The following is an 18,995-nucleotide window of genomic DNA, read 5'->3' on the forward strand; positions in this document are numbered from 1 at the left end:
ATCTAAGGGTGAAGTAAGTAGTAGGTAAGTAAGTAATGTATGTCGGTACCTTGCGTGGTCACTCACCTTGACCCGTTTTCCCAGTTCCGTGCTTTAAATTATTAATTAATTTTTAACTATAGTATGTACATAGGTATTTCATTATAATAAAGCCTACATTATTTAATATGTATGGTTAGTAATGGTAATGCCTAAAGCTAGACATTCATTTTTCCATGTAACACTCTTCATTCGGTGCTAATAGGATATGAATTGATCAGCACTGCATCTCTTCAAAGGTTCAAGAGTTCTTCTTGTGAGCGTGAAGGAGTAATTAAGTAGGTACACCAGCACTGAAAAAGAGCGGTAAACCAAACAAACGTTCTGAGACCGTCGTAATATGTTTACTGGGCAGCGAGCTCTTTTAAAGTTCCATGGAGTCCCATACTCGCGGACTAATGTAGAGTTTAAATTTTAATGATGCATTTCAGATAGGTATTTCAATAGACATTTACTTAGTTGAAAATAAGTAGGCTATAACCGGCGCAGTAGTCCGTTTCTTTCTTTCATGCTCGGTCACTCTACGTAGGTAGGTGTAGGTAGGTAGAGGTTCTAGAGAGTTTACTAGAACAGAGACTATGCAAGCAAGCCATCAGAAAAAATATGTAGAAAGCATGGAAGAGAGTAGTAACTAGTAAATAGGTAGACATACTACATTATAGCTCCGGCTAAGACAGGAGTTGTTCGTGAACGTGCATGAGTGTACAGAGTATAGGCAAATGAAAAAAAAACAGTGCACCATGAGTTTTCGGATTCTCTTAGGTCTACATTATGACGTCTCAGTAAAGCATCACAACTTTACTGAAACTCAAGGGGTGGGAAGTATTCTGGCACGGCTGTAACTGTATGGTATGATGTCCTTGCCTTTTGCTGAAAAACAAAAAAGAAACAAAAATGATGATCCTGTCATTGCTGTCAAAAAAGTGTCAAAATAAGTTGTACGATTTTATTTGAAAATAAATAAAGTTATTTAAAGAAAANAAAATAATTAAATACTTTAAATGCAGATGTGGCCAATGCTACTGTTTTATTCTAATAATTAATAATATATTTACTTTGTTTGCCTAATTTTTAACAAAACCATGGTGAACCAAAATGTTCTACAGGATTATTCCGAGTCAATCAAGAGATTTCGTCAACAATGTTTGAATTCTGGAATAAGTGAAGAAGAATTCAGGAACATATACATTGAGACCCTTCAAGAACTGGATAATAAACAACGCAGAGAATCCAATAACGAAAGAATCAAAACAAAATACAAAGTTTTACTCTTTTTAACAATCGTGTTAGCTTGCTGTGCTTATCATTACCAAATAATATACAGCTGTATTGTTTGTCACTTACAAGAATACATTTATCCTGGCTTGAGATTGTTTAGAAAAATTGCAATACCATTTATATCACTATTCCCGTCTCTTACTGGTGAGTTCATAGCTCATTATTTTCCTATCATTACCTTTGATTAAAACACATAATTATAATTATTTACAACAAATATTTGATATGTTTCTGTTCATTAAAGGGCATAGGTTATCATTAAAATTGGATTAGCATCATACTCTATTTACTAAAAACAATAATAATTTGAATTAGAATACTTTACATTTTCCAGATTTATACCATGAAACATGCCTGATACAAAACCCTTTCTTTACTGTGGTGGACATGGATTGCTGGCCGTGTAGCTCAGTCAATAATGTAAGAGAGATGATAAACCCAACACCTAACAACCAACAAAACGCTCCTTTCATTTATGAGGTAATAACAAAAACAACTATACATATTAAAATTATAATGGCGGTTTTACACTATGCGGAAATTAGCAGAGTCAAGTAAAAAAAAACAGAGGAGTGAGGATGAAATTCATTCATTTTTCATCCCCACCCCACTGTTTTTTTGACTTTGCTAATTTCCGCCCAGTGTAAACGCAACATCACATTTTATTGACATTCAATTCCACTTTTGTCAAACATTTCAGACAGATCAACAAGTTATAAATTTTCACATGCTAACAGAAATATTCAATGTAAATAAAGTAACATTTGAAAGAGAATCACCAAAGATTCATGTTGACAACAAATATTATATTACACCTACTGAAATGTTTACAAAAAATCATATAGGGGAAAGCACATTTTATGTCTGGTATGTGTATGTTTTATTTACAACATAATATTAATTATTTATAATGACCTATATTTATTTGTGTAGTAACATATTCCAATTATAATTTCAGGAAATTCAACAATATGCATGCAGCAAGAATATTGCGACAATTTATTCCCAGGCCAAAGGTAGTACCTAAGTTTGGACAGAGTACTGAAAGATTTATTATTATTGACTCAAGTCAACATTTATCCAAAGTTCCTGATACTGAATGTAATTTTTCATTTCTACTTGCACTGAGTGGAAGCAGAATAATTAACTTAAAACCCGCTGAAGAGTGCAAGCATCAGTGTAAATCTTTGAAAGTCGAACTGAAGGAACAATACTTATGTAAGTATTAATTATGTTAATTTATACATGTCTCTATTGTTTAATTTTATGCTGTGGTAAATGAAAAAAAAAACTTATTTTCAGTATGGTACAACTGGTGGTATTGGAGACCTATTATACAACCATCTCATAGCAATGACACATTTATTGGCCATGTTGGATCATATTGTTAAAAAAATAAGAAAAAATGGAATGTACAAAACAAATTTATTTAATAAATATTAAATACATTTAACTAAAAATTACTAGTTCATATTCAATCAAATTTTTCCTGTAGTTTATTCTTTAATAATACTGGGATCAGTGATATTAATGCAAAGGCACTAAGAACGATGATTGATGTCCATGACCAAGCATCACTTGTGGATGTCAGGGAGTGCAGTGTTTGACCAGCTTGGATGGCAACAAATGATGGAGGTGCCACTCCTGAAATGAAACAAATTCCATATTAAAAATATTCAATTATTAATTCTAAAATAGTTTGTAATCACAAATAATATACCAACCAATAAATGTTCCTAGAGTAAATGGAATGAGAGGCACACCTATTACAGGTGCAGTCATATTTATAAACCAATTGGGCAAAAATGGAGTCACTCTCAGAAATATAATATAGTTCAGCAAGTTATTTTTGTGCTTTTCAACAGCTTTTGACCATTGTGCTGCTCTTTCTGGAAAATATCTGTTCACAAGCTTCTTCCCAAGTAAATTAGACAAAAAGAAACATAAACTTGCTCCAATTGCTGAGCAACAACAAACTAAAAGAAGAGCTAAATAAAATGGGAATAGAAATCCTGAAAGTATACTCAGGAAAATTGATCCAGGTATTGCAAATGTTTGCAAACTGTAACTTGAGTGAAGGATAATATTTTTTTATTAGATTTGGCGATAAAAATACTAGTTTCTTACAAAGCTTACATAATATTATAATTCTTTCTTTTTTTATAATATGAAAAGGATACAAAATATAAATGACAAACACTCCAAACATTACTTCATAAAAGTATTTGTCTTTGTAGCGATCCAATACAAGTCCCAGTTGCTTAGCCTCTTCCAAATCCCATGGCAGTTTTACATGAGGTTTCTCATGTCTGTAACATTTAGTAAAAGAATATTAAAATTTTATTTCCATCACAAAAAACAATGAATAAATTCTTAATTATTTTTCACAACTTACTCTTCTAAATCTGGGAATTGGGTATAAACGAGTGCCAAAGTCATCACAGAAGATACAAAGATTATCAGCACAAGAAAGAGAGACTTTGAAGTAGTTATGTTCTTATCAGTAGTAGTAGTGACCATGGGTTGATAGTCTGTAAATGGGAATAGAAAATGTGTTTAAAGATGAAATTAATAAACACTATGCCAAAATTTATTTATAAGATAAAATTATTTACATCAGGAAGGAATAAGGATAAGGAATCAAATAGAAGGAACGATAGGTACTTGTTATAGGGAGAGGATAGAAGAGTCCAATACGTTCTTGTCGTATATTGCATACTCTTGGCTTCGTGATAGTTGGGAAAGGAATGTCAACGGTGGAAGAAACGATGGGTTCTTGAACATCACCTGCTTCATCGGTTGTGCGAGAATTTCTTTGACGAACCATTGTGTTTCCTGACCTGATTAATGTTAAAAAATATTTTAAGATTGATAGATATTCCGATGAATACTGCACGTATTTTTTCTATTGAAAGGTCAGCGTACGCTTATATTAAAATGCTGGTACAATTTATTTATAAAGTATTTCTGAAATAAAATTGTTAAACAAAATTTTAAAATCGATTCACGATACGAATGAGAATGACAGTTCTGAGATTGACAACTTTGACACTTGGAATTTGACAATTCTGCCGTCATAGATAAAAAAAAACAGCATATCCATATCTCTAATCTGTGGTCGATCCCTTTAGACATACTCTCTAATCTGTGGTCGATCCATAAACTCAGGCGCGCGCGCGTGGCCACATTTTTCAAATTCGAAAGGCGGGATGGATCGGGCGGAGTTTGATCATTTAATTTTAGATCAACTACAATAGGATAAAATTTATAACTAACATTAAATTGAATTCTGAGCTGTTTCATTGCGGTCTATTTAGAACAAATAAATAAGAATACAAGCCAAATGGTATAATATCTTTCGTAATTAATAGAATGCTTTATTATTCTAAGAATAGAATGTTCACGGGCGAAGAACTAAAAGGGCGCAAACTATGCATATTTAAACAACTCCGACTTCATGTTCTAAGATACTTATGTACCTTTTGAACAGTAAGGGACGGTTAAGCAAATTAAACCATAAATACAGTCTTTCTTTTCAGCCCAGATTATCACACGGTCACTGAGTCAGAGGCTGAGTTGAGGCAAAAAAAAGTTTCTCGTATAAAAATGGAGTGGTCAAATGCGTCAGTAATAGAATTTCTGGAGTTATTGCAAGGGGAACCAATCCTATGGAAACATAGGACTAATAGTACAAATCACAAGAATCGAAATTTAATCAAGGATGCATGGATCCGTATTAAAACTGATTTTTCTATGGAATGCACAATCGAAGAGTTAAGGAGGAAGAAAAATACTCTGTTTACACAGTACAGGGATTACTTGAAGAAAATTAGAGATTCTACAATGTCAGGATCCCGAGAAGACGACATCTACCGACCTACGTGGTTTGCTTTCGATTTGATGAATAGCTATTTGGGTGAAGTCTATGAACCCCAACCCATAGTTTTCATTGAGGCAAGCAGAAATAACACCTTATTTTTTATTTCAATAAAGAATTAACCTAGATCCTATTTCGACAATAGTACCGTCGCGTCTGTGTATTTTTTATGTCTGGAAGATTACCTTTGGGATTCCCTTTATCTGGGAGAGAACTTCATTCTTCATTTACTTCTATTTGTGGAGTTGAAATTGATACAGTTAATATTCCATTTAATTTCAGGATCCGACGTTAGATGCTAGTGAATCACAAAGCGATGTAGATGAATGTAGTCAATATCTCAAACCAAGTAACTCAAGTATCAGAAAACGGCGTCGTGAAGGACAAGATTTCGGTGTTGCAAATAGAGAAATGGATGAATATTCGAATTATCGAATATTAAATCATAAAAATAGATCAATGCAAAATGATATTCACAAAGTTGCAGACGAATGTGACATTTACGTCGAACTTTTAGCACGGAAATTAAATAAATTAGATGAAGATGATCGATTAAAGTTGATGAATGATATTGACAATTTAACGTATAAATGTATAATTGAAGCAAAGGCGCGGAATCGCCTACCCTCATCTTCCACAACAGGATCTCAAATATCGAACTCAAATGATGCAGAAGATACCAAATACTTGATGTGACATCTCCTGCTCAGTTTGAAAATTCAATCTCCAAAGCATAGAAAAACAAAGTCAACTCAACAAAAACAGTTCGTTGAACCTTGTTAGATCTAAGTAAATATTACTTATAAAGCTTCACCAAAATCAGTGTATTTTATTTTCGCAAACTTCCACCCTCTTCCACCATCTCTACTTACCTACCTACTTTCAATCTTTTTAAAATTAGTGACTTTTTTTTCAGTTACTTTCTTTTAAAATCAGCCTTAGTTAGGGTGTTTATGTACCTAATAGTATACGTACAGTACATATTTAGCCTTATGGTAAGCCGAATGCTTACGAATAAGAACTGAGAGAAAAGCGTTTTGAAAGTTAGTGGTAGACTTAAAAAGAGATAGACATTGGGATTACATAAATTGCTACTTTTCAGTGCCCTTCTATCCTTCTTATTCATTAAATAATGTAGTGGCCGGCTGTAATCTGGATAAATGGACCCGCAATCCCGCGATATTTTGACGTCGTTTGTATTGAAGTGAATCTACTAAGCGAGTGCGCGCATCCTGCGTGGGAGGAGGGCTACGACGACGCGCGGCAGGCAGTCGATGAGATGGCGCGGCTGGCACACCGCGTCCGCACCCATCAGAACCGCAGGCGCATCGCCGCAATCACGACCTCCACAAAACAATTTATGTAACGCTAAACCAAGTGACAGTGAATGACCATAAGAACAAGTCAAGTGAAGTACACAAACAATACAACCTATAATGTGAAACTGGTGAAAGTGTGCTTTCTAATAACTGCAATATTGAGATGAGGGCCTTTGTAAATACAAGATCATTATGATCTTGAGCAATACGGTAAGTTTTTTCTTAACTTCTTGAATTTATGTGATGTATGTGAGTTGTAAATTGCATCGTTTCATCTTAATTGTTATTAAATTATTATTTATCTTAATGTTCATTGTCGACTGCCTGGATAGCCCCTTGAATAGATTTGGATACTAAGACGGAGTAGTACGGTCCTATTTGCTCTACCTATAATAAATTTACTTACCTTTGAACTTCCGCATCCAAACTGCCCAATCCTCCAACCTCCAAGCATCAAATCCTGCTGGCTGGTTGTTGGGCGCAATAGAGTCCACTTTTTATTTATCAAACGGTTGACCTGCATGTTTTACTAGCAATAAGTAGATGTAGTAATATAGGTCCAAACAGCAGTAAGTACATACTTAATCTAAAATTATCCTACCAACTCTACATGACAACATATCGAGAAATAAGTGGCGCTAAAAACCCAACTAGATTTTTCAGCCATATTATGTAGGTACACCACACAGAATAGACAAAAAAGAAACGGTGCAATTTAGGCGGTCTTATCGCTAGGAAGGAAACGATCCAGATAAATCAAGGATTGATCAACCAGTGAGTTGAATGCTGAATATAAGTATTTGTGATATATTCAGGTAATGCGAGGGAACAACCTGTGCTTGCTGGTAGCGACACTAGCCCTGAGCTATGCGTGCGCTCGCGCCGAGGGCATGAGGAGGTGCCAGCGCGGCGTGAGCTGGTGGGACCGCGAGCGCGCCGCCTGCGCCCCCTGCACGCGCTGCGACCCCGACCAGCGCCTAGCGGTCCGACTCCCCTGCGAACTACACAGGGACACAGTCTGCCAACCCCTCTTCCAAATACAACTGTTCCCCTTCGAAACGCAAAACAGAACAAAAAGTGACACAACCAGTGACTATGAAGATGATTACTCGGACTACGAGAGTGAAGTGATAAATGACAGTGAGGACAAATGGGACTTCCAAGCGCCCAGTGTGGCGATTGCCGCGAGCGGCTGTGTAGTTTTCTTTTTAGTGGTGTTGTATCTTTCACTATCCCACGCGAAGCAGTGGAAAGTGTTGAAGCAAACTCTTCAGTCAGGTGAGTTCACCAGCTCTAAGCAGTTTAAACGATTGTTTATGAGTATTTTCATATTCTTCTCCGAAGATCCCGGTAGTCCCACACCAGAAATACAACTTGGAGCTAGATAGATGACGACATTTTACTGTTATCATTAAAGTAACGAAACCAATATCAAATCTAGTCAAAATGAATCAGATGAATGAGCAAGTGATTAGTCAATTACTTCACAGGTTTGACTCTACATTTGAATTGAAAATATTAGAAACTTTTCAGAATCTCCTATTCGCGGAATTGCTATTTCAGAAATTCCGCTCAAAATTTTATATGAAACCTTCAAGATTTTCTGTAAATAAAAAAGATTTTTTTATTTCTCTAACTACATTGGCCTCTACATTTCAATTGCAAACGTATTAATTTATTTAGCAGCAATCAATACTGCCAACGTAAACAAAATGTAAACTAACTTAAAATGTTACCTAAACGCAACGGTTTATTTATTCAGGACCGGTGAACACGATCACGATACCTCCGTGTACTGTATTTATTATCCAAACGAATACATCGGAGACGGCATTAGAATGCTAACAACCCGTATTGGTGATCAAAAATATTTTTTAATTATTTTACGCTATTAAATTTCAAGGATAAGTTTAAGATAAACGTCAAGGATCAGTATGTATTTGGGATTTGTTATCATAGGAGCATGTGCAACTAAAATCGTTACAACCCAAAGTAGAGCCATTGTTCTGATTTCTATTCTTACACGCTTCGCCCTAAATTCCACTGAGATAAATTCAAGTAAGACACATTGTTTTGGTTTGAAAAATGGGCTTATATTAAAGAAAATAGGTAGATGATTTTACCATGAACCGATCAACACACCAGAATATTTATAGGCTTGGATTTGTGTTGTGGAGCCGAGAGTTGGCGCTGCGCACGCGTCTGCGGTAAACAATCGGCTTTTGTTTGAACATGTGCGCTACTAATTTTGACCTGTGAAGCGGACCGCACGCGGTACAATGGCTAACGGTTTTTTCGTTGCACCGAAATTAGAACAAGCATTAGAAACTCATCGGTTTCTAACACTCAATAATTTCATATACGAGTAAATTGATGACACAAAATATAACAGAAGGTAAACTCATGTATGTACCTCGCTTTGCATACCTCTCTCGCTCGCACGCTCGGCCGTCGCGCTAGGGTTGTCTTGTCATGTGTTGCGTTTATTTCGTTATGATAGAAAAATGTAACTCTTAATACTATGCAAGAAAGACAATAACAGATATCCACGTATACTTATTTATATTTAGTACGTTATTATAGTAATAGTTTGCAAACAAATACACGAGAAGGAAATAGTATTTAGTTGAGTGGTTGACACTATTATCCAACTAATATTATAAATGCGAAAGTTTGGATGTCTGGATGTTTGTTGCTCTTTCACGCGATCACTACTGAACGGATTTTGATGTAACTTTACAGTATTATTGTTTATAACCCTGAATAATATATAGGCTATAATTTATGACGATCTGTGACAAACTAAATTTCACGCGGGTGAAGCCGCGGGCAAAAGCTAGTTATCTAATAATTCCTAAAACCTCTCTAAACAATTCGATATTCCTAATAATTGAGTTGGCTTTCAATTTCAATTGAAATTCAAATAAATAACTTACTTACCTCCCCGAATCAACTGGTAATTTAAAAAATGAAAATTCGGCATTTAATGATGAGTTTAAGCAACCAAATACCGAACAATTAAAATACGACTTTTTCTGTTCACTCATTTTCGTCAATTGCGCAAAACAAAATAATATCACAGGCGGTTGACCGGCGCGTGACTCAAGCGAACCACAGGGAACGTGTGGCGAACGTCTGTCTGTCGCGCCACGTCGCGCTCGCATTCGTCCAAGACAGTCTTGCTCGAGCGGTGTCTGTCTATGTGTGCGTGGCTCGAGCGCGTTTAGTATGGAGTTTGTCTTCTGTTATATTTTGTGCTGATGATGACTCATAGTTCAATTTCACGGTAATTGCACCCAGTTAAGTGCTAGTGATATAAAATACAATTAACAATTTCTTGTGACATCACATAATTGTTCATTAAAAGTCACCGATGAGTGACTGATTCATATGTCTCCCAAATGGATAGATTTACAAGTTCTGCCTAGAAACCCATTGTTTAACACATTTGTTAAGATCTAGGGAGTCAGATAACTATATTTTATACCCGTATAGCATTGACCATCTCGACACAACTCGAGGAGTAGTGGTACAAGTACTCTTCGCGAAAATCGAAATGCACCAAACATTTTCAAATACATACACCAATATCATCAGTGTGAGCATGGAAGCTTAAGCGCAAGCGGTAACCTTCTGAGGTTACCGCTTCCAGTTTGAGCCAGTTCGATCAAATAGCCATATCGTGTCTAAGCATTTGAGCAGTAGTTTCTCATCCGCAGACATGCAGGACCTGACTGCGAAGATGAAGCTGATGGAAGCCGGCGGGGAGTCGCCCACTGAACCGGTGGCGCCCGCCTCGCACCACATCTACTGCAACGTGCATGTCGGCAAAGAAGCTCTGCTTGGTGAGTTAACAACACATAAAATTAAATTTTCACAAAATAACTAAGTAGGAAGTTTTGATACTAAGCCGATCGAAGATCTTTTATCAAATTGCTGCCGATGTTTTCTTTGAGAATTCTCAAGATTTTCAGTGTGTAGGTAGAATAGGCAAAAATTACACCGGCATTTTTGTTATTAGAAGAAACTAATGAAAGTGTAGAACTTGGGCAAATAAGGGCAATTTGTAAAGTTGTAAATAAATAATAATAATAAATAAATAAATTGTAAAGAATAACTTTAAAAAGTAGTTACGGACTAATTCTACCTCTCGATCTTATCACTGCCACTCCTATGTAGAGCTCATAAAATCTAAGTACCACCATGTTTGTCCCAGGGGAAATTTAAACTGTCATTAGTTAGACCCGTAAAGGACATCTACATTTTATCAAAAAACAAGATGAAAAGATCAAATTTGTGTACAACATCAAAGAAGAGAAAGGCATCCCCACATACCCGCGGTCCCGCAATGAACTTAGGTACGTGTTTAAAGGAGTGCATAACCTTCACAAAGCGTTCCCGAAAAAGGAATGTTTACACGGTCGTAACTCTCATTACGGCGACTCGTGGATCCTCGCTGGCACCTCGCCAGTTTGAAATATTACTGTCTCGTGGCGCACTCCGCGTCTCGCGGGTAGGGATTACACATAGTATCCCGAATTCGGGACGTTGCGCTTGCGAATGTCAGACTAGAACCTAAGAACTAAATTGTAACCTTTTTCAAGCGAGAATTTGCATTACATGACTGTAAACGATGCCATACATTGATTCTTTACATCTTCGTTTATTCTAAAGCTGACAGAAATTCTCACCCTTTTCATGTCTGCAGCTTGTATTGCGGCAGTAGTTGCCAAGTTGGTCTTGAAATGTTACCTGATCTTTAAAAATCTAAATATCTGATGCAGTTGGTCACTCTACAGTCGCGGTTCTGGCGCCCGCACCGTGTCCGCCTTTATTTATTTTCGATTCGGCCCGCACTGGAGGTCACTTGCCAGTGTGCACACACGAGTGGGCACCCGACGCCATAGGCTTGCCAAATAAAAAACATGTTTGCGCTGCGCATGTAAATAAAACGTAAAAAACGAGATCAAAAATATCTTTACGGGATTATCCATCATATTTTTATTAGAAAATATTTCCAAGGATCTGCTTTGTTCATATTCTTTAGAAAGAAAATATTATTTAGCTTTGATCTTGGTTTATGGTTGATTGATGGTTATGTTTGCTGTTATATCCTCTGTATTTTTTGGTAAGTGAAAACGGCTCTATATTTTGGTCTGCTAGCTAGAAAAGCTATTTTCACCATGCCATGATGTATAATATGAGAATATGCTCTAATCGTCAGCATGGTTATATTTATAGATAGATTTATTAAATTAAAATGGGCAGCTGGTTTTTATCTAGTAGGTGGACAGGACAGTAGGTATAGTCATAGTGTCACTATAATCGAGGCCGCGGATGCCTGCACGCGTGATCGATGCCGATCAAATTTTAATGATGCCATCAAGCACGCTTCAAACAAGTGCACCCAGCGATTGTGTCGCAACGTAGGTGGGTAATACACTTTCCAAATCGGTCTTAACAGAATGCAACCGGCATAGCATGGTGACAGGAATCACAAATCCAATGATACGCAACCACTGATTCTAGGGTCCTGTTAAAATTGAAAAGCCGATTTTTTTAAACATGCGTGTTGGCTATCCCCTCAGATCATCTATCCCTGTATACTCGTAGATCTAAGAAATGCCCTATAACAAATATCTGAATCCGATACGCGAAGACTGAACTGCTTACGGCAAACAAAATATTCCTTATGCAAGAAATGCATATGTGTTACGACGACAAGCCCATTAGCCAACGTAAACTGCGAGCCGTCGAGTAATCCAGTCGTGAGCGCAGGCAGCCTAGGATCTCTAGGCGTAAGGTGAAAGCAGGTAATCGACCCTCAGCAGAGGCAGCTCGGTGCACGCACGTGCGTTCATTAGTGGGCTATTTGTAATGCAGGGTCGTCGCGAGCGGGAGCCCCGCGTCGCTTCCGCCCGATCACTCGGGCCGACCGGGAAGCCCTACGCTTCCGCCGATGCCGATTTTTGACAACTATTACCGATAAACAGCGTTACGTCGATGATTTACTGGGCTGTTGAACCTTGATGACGCGAACAAAAAACCAGATTGATCCAGTGGGGCGTAACGTCGCAATTTGCTGAACATTCGGCACTGAAAAATAGGGAGTTCAAGTACCTACCTACCTGCAAATATAAGCAGGCAGTAGGATAGATTTGCTATGGTATAATGAAGAAGGTAATTTTGATCTCAGTAGATAAAACGTGGACATCAAACAACCAAAGCATAGTTAAGTAATTAGTGTCACCCAGCCTAGAAACCAGGTTACTTCATTTAAATGGAAAAAATGCGCTATCTTATTACACCTAACTACTTAATTATCGTTGAGCACCTCTAATTGTTTCTTAGTAAGAGTTTATTATTTAACATGCCACCGCTCTGCATACGAAAACGAAGTTTACTACCTAGCTATTTGCATTGGAAAATATGGAAATTTATGAAAACAAAATTAAATCATTTTTAATATCGCATGCCAAAAATTTTCCAGGTTACAGCTCACGCTATTTTTAAGAATGACAATTCTCATTTCATAACAGAACATTCGGTGTTCCTAGACGCACTGGGCCGGATATAAACAATAAACAGCTGTCTAAATTTTAGGTTTATGATCTCAGATTGTAGCCAGAAAACACATAATAATCTCGTGCACAGCATAGAGATTAGACACTCACTCATGAAAGCGAACGCGGCTGTTAAAACTTAGGAACGACTGCCAAAAAATCTGTTAATTACGTAGATATCTCTCAGTTCTACTCTGGTTCTACTAAGATAATGTTAACTTGAAAATGCCATACACATAAACCTAGATACATGTAACAAACACCGAGCAGGTAAATAACAAACTAGAGCCAACTGCCCCAGAGCTGACGATAATGAGGATTTGCAAAGCCATTTTCGAAATTCCCAGATTCCACGGACCAAAAAAAAGTTTATCGAGCAAAATCCTTATCTGCGTTTCTCTCTGTAAGCAAAAGCCAAACAAAGACAGTGAAAATAAGGATAGCATTATCGTCAAGCCTTAATCAGCATTATTAAAGAAAAGCACTAGGTTCAGCTATAAAAATATTCTACACTCGTCGAGGAATCCAGACCATACTGGTTCTAGTTCTACAAAGCGAGTGCACTTGATCGTTGAACTTGAAATTATAATTCTACTGCAGTGCCAACTGTGGGATAAACTTTCAGTAGGGGTCTGAATTCCCGCCATTCGAGCTAATCGATTGATTTCGGAGTAATCGGAGTAATTTCGACGTGTTTCCATCTCCATACGCTCTATTTTCCTGTAATTGACATTTTAGTACAACAAACAAGTGAATGCACTTGATCAGTGAACTTGAAAATTAGTATGCTGCTGCAGTTCTGACGGATAAAGGATCAGCGGTGGTCTGGGTTCCCGCGGCCGGTGTGAGCTGATCGTTCGATTTCGGCGTAAGGCCTCAGCCTCGAACTTAGCGGGCAGCGGGGCGGGAGCGGCGGCGGCGCTGGAGCGGGGCGGGCAACGCAGACCCGTTCTCGAAACAAGCGGGAAGCTCGCGCGGCGCTTTAGCGGCGAAGTGTTGTGTTCGGGGTTGTGTTGTCGAGATATTTGTTTTTATTCGCAAACGAAATGTCTGAACAACGGCGACAATTTTATTTCGATTCAAATTTATTCCTAACCCTCGATTTATTGTGGGCAAAAGAAGGAGTGCGCTCCCCGCTCGATGCCCGCTCCCTCGCCGCTGCCCGCTCGTTGCCCGCTCCGGCGCCGCTGCCGCGCCGCTGTTTTCGAGAACCGGTCCATTTGATTTTACGCATAAGATCCTGCCGCTCCCGCGCCGCCGCCGCCGCCGCCCCGCTGCCCGCTAAGTTCGAGGCTGAGGCCTAAGAGCCAGTAGGTAGAGCGTGTTTCCATTTTCATCCTCTCTATTTAAAAAAAATTAAATCTAGTCCCAAACTTTTACCACGGCTTTTACACTACCTACCGGTTAATGATGATACTCGTTCGTCACTTCACTTACGAGGTCACTTTACCACAGACCTCTTGGACATGACAATATTAGACCCTGGGGGTCGATAGATCATTTTGGGTTTTGCTGAATAAACCGTGCTAACTCGCTACCTGTTTCTGCTGCTGATCGTCTGGAATTATTGGTAGGACCATTGTAAAATATTATTTTCGTGTGCTCCCTTTACCACAGCTGCTGTAAGACGTAGTCCGACACGTTACCTCTTATTTTGTTACATGTACAGTATTGTACAGATGCATTTTTTTCATAGAGGAAAAAGTTCGTAGAGCAGTTTTATTTGCTGCCGTCCGCAAGTCCGTCCACATTAAACTTATCCTGGAATACAAATACAATGGAGACACGATCCCCGCATCCACGACTCGCCCGTTGTGTCCTCGGATCGAAACTCTGGTCACGTCGCACATGATCACGGCCTTACTACGCCTCCTTTACTATCCCAATAACAACACCACTGCAGCGGGAAATAATGACACCAACAACAAAACAATACGTATGTTTGATATCCAGAGAGAGAATCCTAACATTGAGGGATTTTTTTAAATAACATCTAATCATTAGATGTATTTCTGACGCATTAGAATCTAATGCGTCAGAAATAAGGATAGACAAATCCAAGTTTAAATCCAAATTAATGGATGCATTTAAAAAACTTAAAGCGCATCAAACATCAATGTGAAAGGAATAAAAAACAAAATTAACACTCGCTTATTGCACTTTGTTCACTCACATCCAATAACCAGCTTTGTTGATTAAAACGTGCTATAAATTCTTCGACTATTTTAGATTATTAATTAAAATGTTTGCACCGCGCACCTAAATAACCCGGTGCACTTAGACTACGCCCACGGGCAATTTGCAACATTGCATGTCTGAAAGGCATAATAATATACATAATATGATAATGGTACCTATTAGAAATGATTTAAGCGTGAAGGATTCGAGTGAGTGAATAAATTAAGAAAATTGAAACATTACTTGAAAGACTATTATAATTTTGTTCCTATTTTTCCTCGGAGGACCGCATGTAAACTTTGGAAAAACTTTTTCGCACATGCTTTGGTTTGTAAAACGTCTATAAATAGTAGGAAATAGTAAAAGTCTCCAGTGCTTAAATATGTTTTTTTCAGACAGAATCAGATCCACTTCTTCATAATATTGTTATTTTGTTAACATCCATCCTCATAAAAACCAAACTTACTTCAATAAATAACGAACTGAAAAAACATTTAGACACCGCATCCCGAAAATTATATTGACTAGTTCCGCAGCACTCCAAAGTTTTTAATTACGGAATGTGTCTATAAAAAAATCGTCTTATTATGAGCGGATGCCGAGGTAAAAACGTGCGTCACGGCCGGCCCCATTTCTCTCGCTCCAGGAAATGGCCCAAAAGCTTCCTTTCACACGATGTTTGCGCAGTCAATAATAGAATCGAATCTGGTCGGTATTATCGATATATCATACACGCGGAGCAATCGATGACGTGCGCGATCATACTTTAGTTAGATGAACGGGCTTCCAGCGAACCACTTAACAAGGTCAATTAGGTGGATTCACAAACGTATAGATGATGTTTGTGTAACGTCTATGATTGTTGAATTTTAAATTTTTAAAAGTAATTCGTTAGATATCACAATATACTATCCCGTCGCAAACCGGAGGTAGATAAGTAGTAAACAAATACGTGCGGCCACTTCAATTTCCGTACCTGCGAATATGATTTCTTAGAAACATTAATGCACTTCATAGCAGGTCCCAGCCAAATTTGGAAGTCAACGATTTGCATTTGATAACAAACAGCCTGAGAACCTGGGAGCTGGCAATATCGGCTGCGTGCGCGGAATCGTAATTTCGCGAGGGTATTTCTTTTCCTTTCGGGGCTCCGGAAGTACCACCAGTCCTTATGGTGCTACGCTTTAGTATGCATAATGCCGCCTAGATGTCAATAACATTTGTTACCAATCTATCAATAATTCTGAACAACAAACAAGTAGGTAATAAATATAAAACGCGAATGAATATTATTTGGATAGGAAGTATCCTAAGCTATTATGGAAATCAATTCATCGCATAATGATAGCATCATGTACGTTCTCTACATACTCGCCGACATACAGAACTTGTCTGCTAGGCACCATAAAAATGAAGTGCTGACTGAAATAAACACCATGGCTGCGAATATAAACAATTTCCGCGAATGTGCTGAAGCTGTTTGTAGATAGCAGCTTATTGATGGTTTGTGAGAAAATGACGATGCGCAGATTCGCGCAGAATCTTCTCCCGGAACCAAATCCCCGTAAACTACTAGGATAACGCATCTGCTATTTCTTGCAGTGTGCTCAATTTCTGAAATTATTAAGTATCTATATTCAATCAATAGGCAGTATATGCGAGTAAGCATACTAATAACTAGTATACCTACTTACCATCTTGACTTACTAATTTTCCACCGCACTGTATGGCACAGGTAGGTATCTAAATCATTCGTCTCCTGCAAAAAAAATCTAGACTTTTCTTCTCATTTTATCATCAGTTCTTCACGCTACAAGCCAGTCTTCTAGCCACTTTAGTTTTCAAATAGGTAGACTAACATTAGCCACATGTTATTTGTAGTAAAATTAATTGAATGCGCATATTCTTGTACGAATCGATTTCGATAGCAATAGACCATTATTAGACAAAGCAAAGATATTCATGAAGCTTCATGACAAAATAAGCCAATTTAAATAGTTAAGGAAAAACTTACCTTTCCAAGGAGATAGCTTGAGGCAAAAACACAAGAAGTGTTATGTGGTGATACTAGACAGAAATAACAAATGCTTCGAGTTTGACAGTTTCACACGACTCCAAATTATGGTGCATGCGGTATTGTTCAATGTTAAGATCGATCTAAGTGGTTTTTGTGTTATTAAATGATTGAGCGAACATTATCCAATGCCGGCGCTTGATGTACGAGTGTTCGCGTGTAAAAAAGTTGTGCAGTCATGATGACGTGATGATAATGGAAGAGTTATGTTGTGTTAAAATATTAGTAGCTCTCACTTGACGTTATTTGCATGAATTTTGGCACAGATACAGATGGGATCTAGGAGGACGACTCATTCTGGAAGCCTGTCACAGTCTGAATTTTCGAGGGCATAGTCGCAAGCCGATACATTTTTAAACGATCTTTTTCCTAATTGATTGTACATATTTTCTTTCAGAATACTATTATTTTTCAATTTAAAACTTCGGTGCTTTTATTAGTAAAGTAGCATCCAGTACCTAAAATTTAACAGAACTTGAATGAACGTAGAGCTGTAGGTAGAGCACGAGATGCGTTCTATTTGAGATCCTAAAGAGAAAACTGAAACAGGAAGATCAATTAAACTGACCGACTTGGCTAACTACACGATTAAAAACAAAACAAGCGAGCGAGACATCTTTCGCGCTCGTTTTAGCAAAATAACTTCTACATACATACAAGTGTCCTTATCAGCCTCAAACATAGCGGCGCGACAGACAGTCAGTACGACGGGTGATTTATTATGTTTATGCACCCGCGTCTCGCTTCAAAACGCTCCCTACTAATATTTAAATTGTTCGTCTCAGTACGTACGTCACGAAGAATTGGCGAACGTTTGAAGGTTACATCTAGCTGAATTGATATGTCTAGTAGCTCTATTACGGGACGCTTCCTGGAAATAAACGGCTAAACTGATCTCGCGCGTGGCAATCCTGCGGGTTATTTCACATAAACATTTCACAAGTTTTTTTTTATTTAGTTACTTACATGGTTTAATGTAGATTTGGAATTCCGCAAAGCCGTTTTAATTTCCGCGCGGTTTAACGACATGTAGACGCGAATAGTATCGGCAGCTGGAGGGCGTTTACGATTCCAAGCGCACGCGCACAACCCGTAAATTCAAATATGGTCGGTACAAACCGCAATTAGCATTGGCCACTATACATAGTAAACTTTTTATATTGCAAATGACCAGTTGCGCAGCGTAATTGCAATTCAACTTCCGTATCATCTTTTTCTTACAACGGCCTTTTTTGTTACAGGTCCAGCTGCCTCCAAAAAAGGATTTGGCAACGTGTACACGCAAGAGAAGCATCCTTCTTGATCACCACCGAAAATACGCTCCTATGGCTACAGTACAAAGTGAATTCTTAAATTATAAAGAACCTCGCGCTTCAAGAGATTATCGATAAGGAAATATTTTCTTATAATAAACGATTTTAAATGCTAATCGTTGTTATTGCCGAATTATTCTGTTCATGTTCGAGTTAATAAGCTTTATAATTTGAAGACCAAGATATCAGTGCGAGATCGAAGAATCTGTCACAACCGCGGAACGACGTCGCGTCCAGTGACGCGCGCGTTCTCCAAATAGATCGCCGTAGCCGTACCTAGCTCGTCTAGCAAACATCTGCGACATCCGAATCACATTGACAACCATATTGCACTGTATTAAAGTTTATATTTAA

General features: G+C 38.0%; 4 protein-coding genes across 7 annotated transcripts; 3 read left to right on the top strand and 1 right to left on the bottom strand.

Annotated features, from left to right (window-relative positions):
* Positions 1 to 1,026: 1,026 nt before the first annotated feature.
* LOC114355254 (uncharacterized) lies at positions 1,027 to 2,723 on the top strand. Of its 2 annotated transcripts, XM_028307987.1 has the most exons (5): positions 1,027 to 1,461; positions 1,652 to 1,797; positions 2,018 to 2,184; positions 2,276 to 2,535; positions 2,620 to 2,723. In XM_028307987.1, exons 1-5 carry the CDS (start codon positions 1,122 to 1,124, stop codon positions 2,706 to 2,708), a joined length of 1,002 nt encoding a protein of 333 aa, XP_028163788.1. In that variant the 5' UTR covers positions 1,027 to 1,121; the 3' UTR covers positions 2,709 to 2,723. The 2 variants fall into 2 exon arrangements, with proteins under 2 accessions (XP_028163788.1, XP_028163789.1); XM_028307988.1 differs by lacking the exon at positions 2,018 to 2,184.
* A 15-nt stretch (positions 2,724 to 2,738) lies between these two features.
* On the bottom strand, positions 2,739 to 4,356 carry stas (Transmembrane protein stas). 3 transcript variants are annotated; one of them, XM_028307991.1, is made up of 6 exons: positions 4,243 to 4,349; positions 4,105 to 4,157; positions 3,713 to 3,848; positions 3,498 to 3,626; positions 3,042 to 3,379; positions 2,743 to 2,961 (listed from the first exon to the last, which is right to left on the bottom strand). In XM_028307991.1, exons 2-6 carry the CDS (start codon positions 4,142 to 4,144, stop codon positions 2,792 to 2,794), a joined length of 813 nt encoding a protein of 270 aa, XP_028163792.1. In that variant the 5' UTR covers positions 4,145 to 4,157; positions 4,243 to 4,349; the 3' UTR covers positions 2,743 to 2,791. The 3 variants fall into 3 exon arrangements, with proteins under 3 accessions (XP_028163790.1, XP_028163792.1, XP_028163791.1); XM_028307990.1 differs by having other exon boundaries at positions 2,792 to 2,961; positions 3,982 to 4,157; positions 4,243 to 4,350; XM_028307989.1 differs by having other exon boundaries at positions 2,739 to 2,961; positions 3,982 to 4,356.
* Positions 4,357 to 4,367: 11 nt separating this feature from the next.
* Positions 4,368 to 6,586, top strand: LOC114355257 (uncharacterized). The gene is made up of 3 exons (XM_028307992.1): positions 4,368 to 4,792; positions 4,857 to 5,271; positions 5,477 to 6,586. Exons 2-3 carry the CDS (start codon positions 4,924 to 4,926, stop codon positions 5,888 to 5,890), a joined length of 762 nt encoding a protein of 253 aa, XP_028163793.1. The 5' UTR covers positions 4,368 to 4,792; positions 4,857 to 4,923; the 3' UTR covers positions 5,891 to 6,586.
* Positions 6,467 to 18,757, top strand: wgn (Tumor necrosis factor receptor superfamily member wengen). The gene is made up of 4 exons (XM_028307993.1): positions 6,467 to 6,723; positions 7,329 to 7,791; positions 10,233 to 10,358; positions 18,570 to 18,757. Exons 1-4 carry the CDS (start codon positions 6,706 to 6,708, stop codon positions 18,629 to 18,631), a joined length of 669 nt encoding a protein of 222 aa, XP_028163794.1. The 5' UTR covers positions 6,467 to 6,705; the 3' UTR covers positions 18,632 to 18,757.
* The last annotated feature ends 238 nt before the right edge of the window (positions 18,758 to 18,995 follow it).

This window comes from Ostrinia furnacalis, unplaced genomic scaffold, assembly GCF_004193835.3.
Source record: "Ostrinia furnacalis isolate ACB-3 unplaced genomic scaffold, ASM419383v2 OfSCF2378, whole genome shotgun sequence".
NCBI lineage: Eukaryota > Metazoa > Arthropoda > Insecta > Lepidoptera > Crambidae > Ostrinia > Ostrinia furnacalis.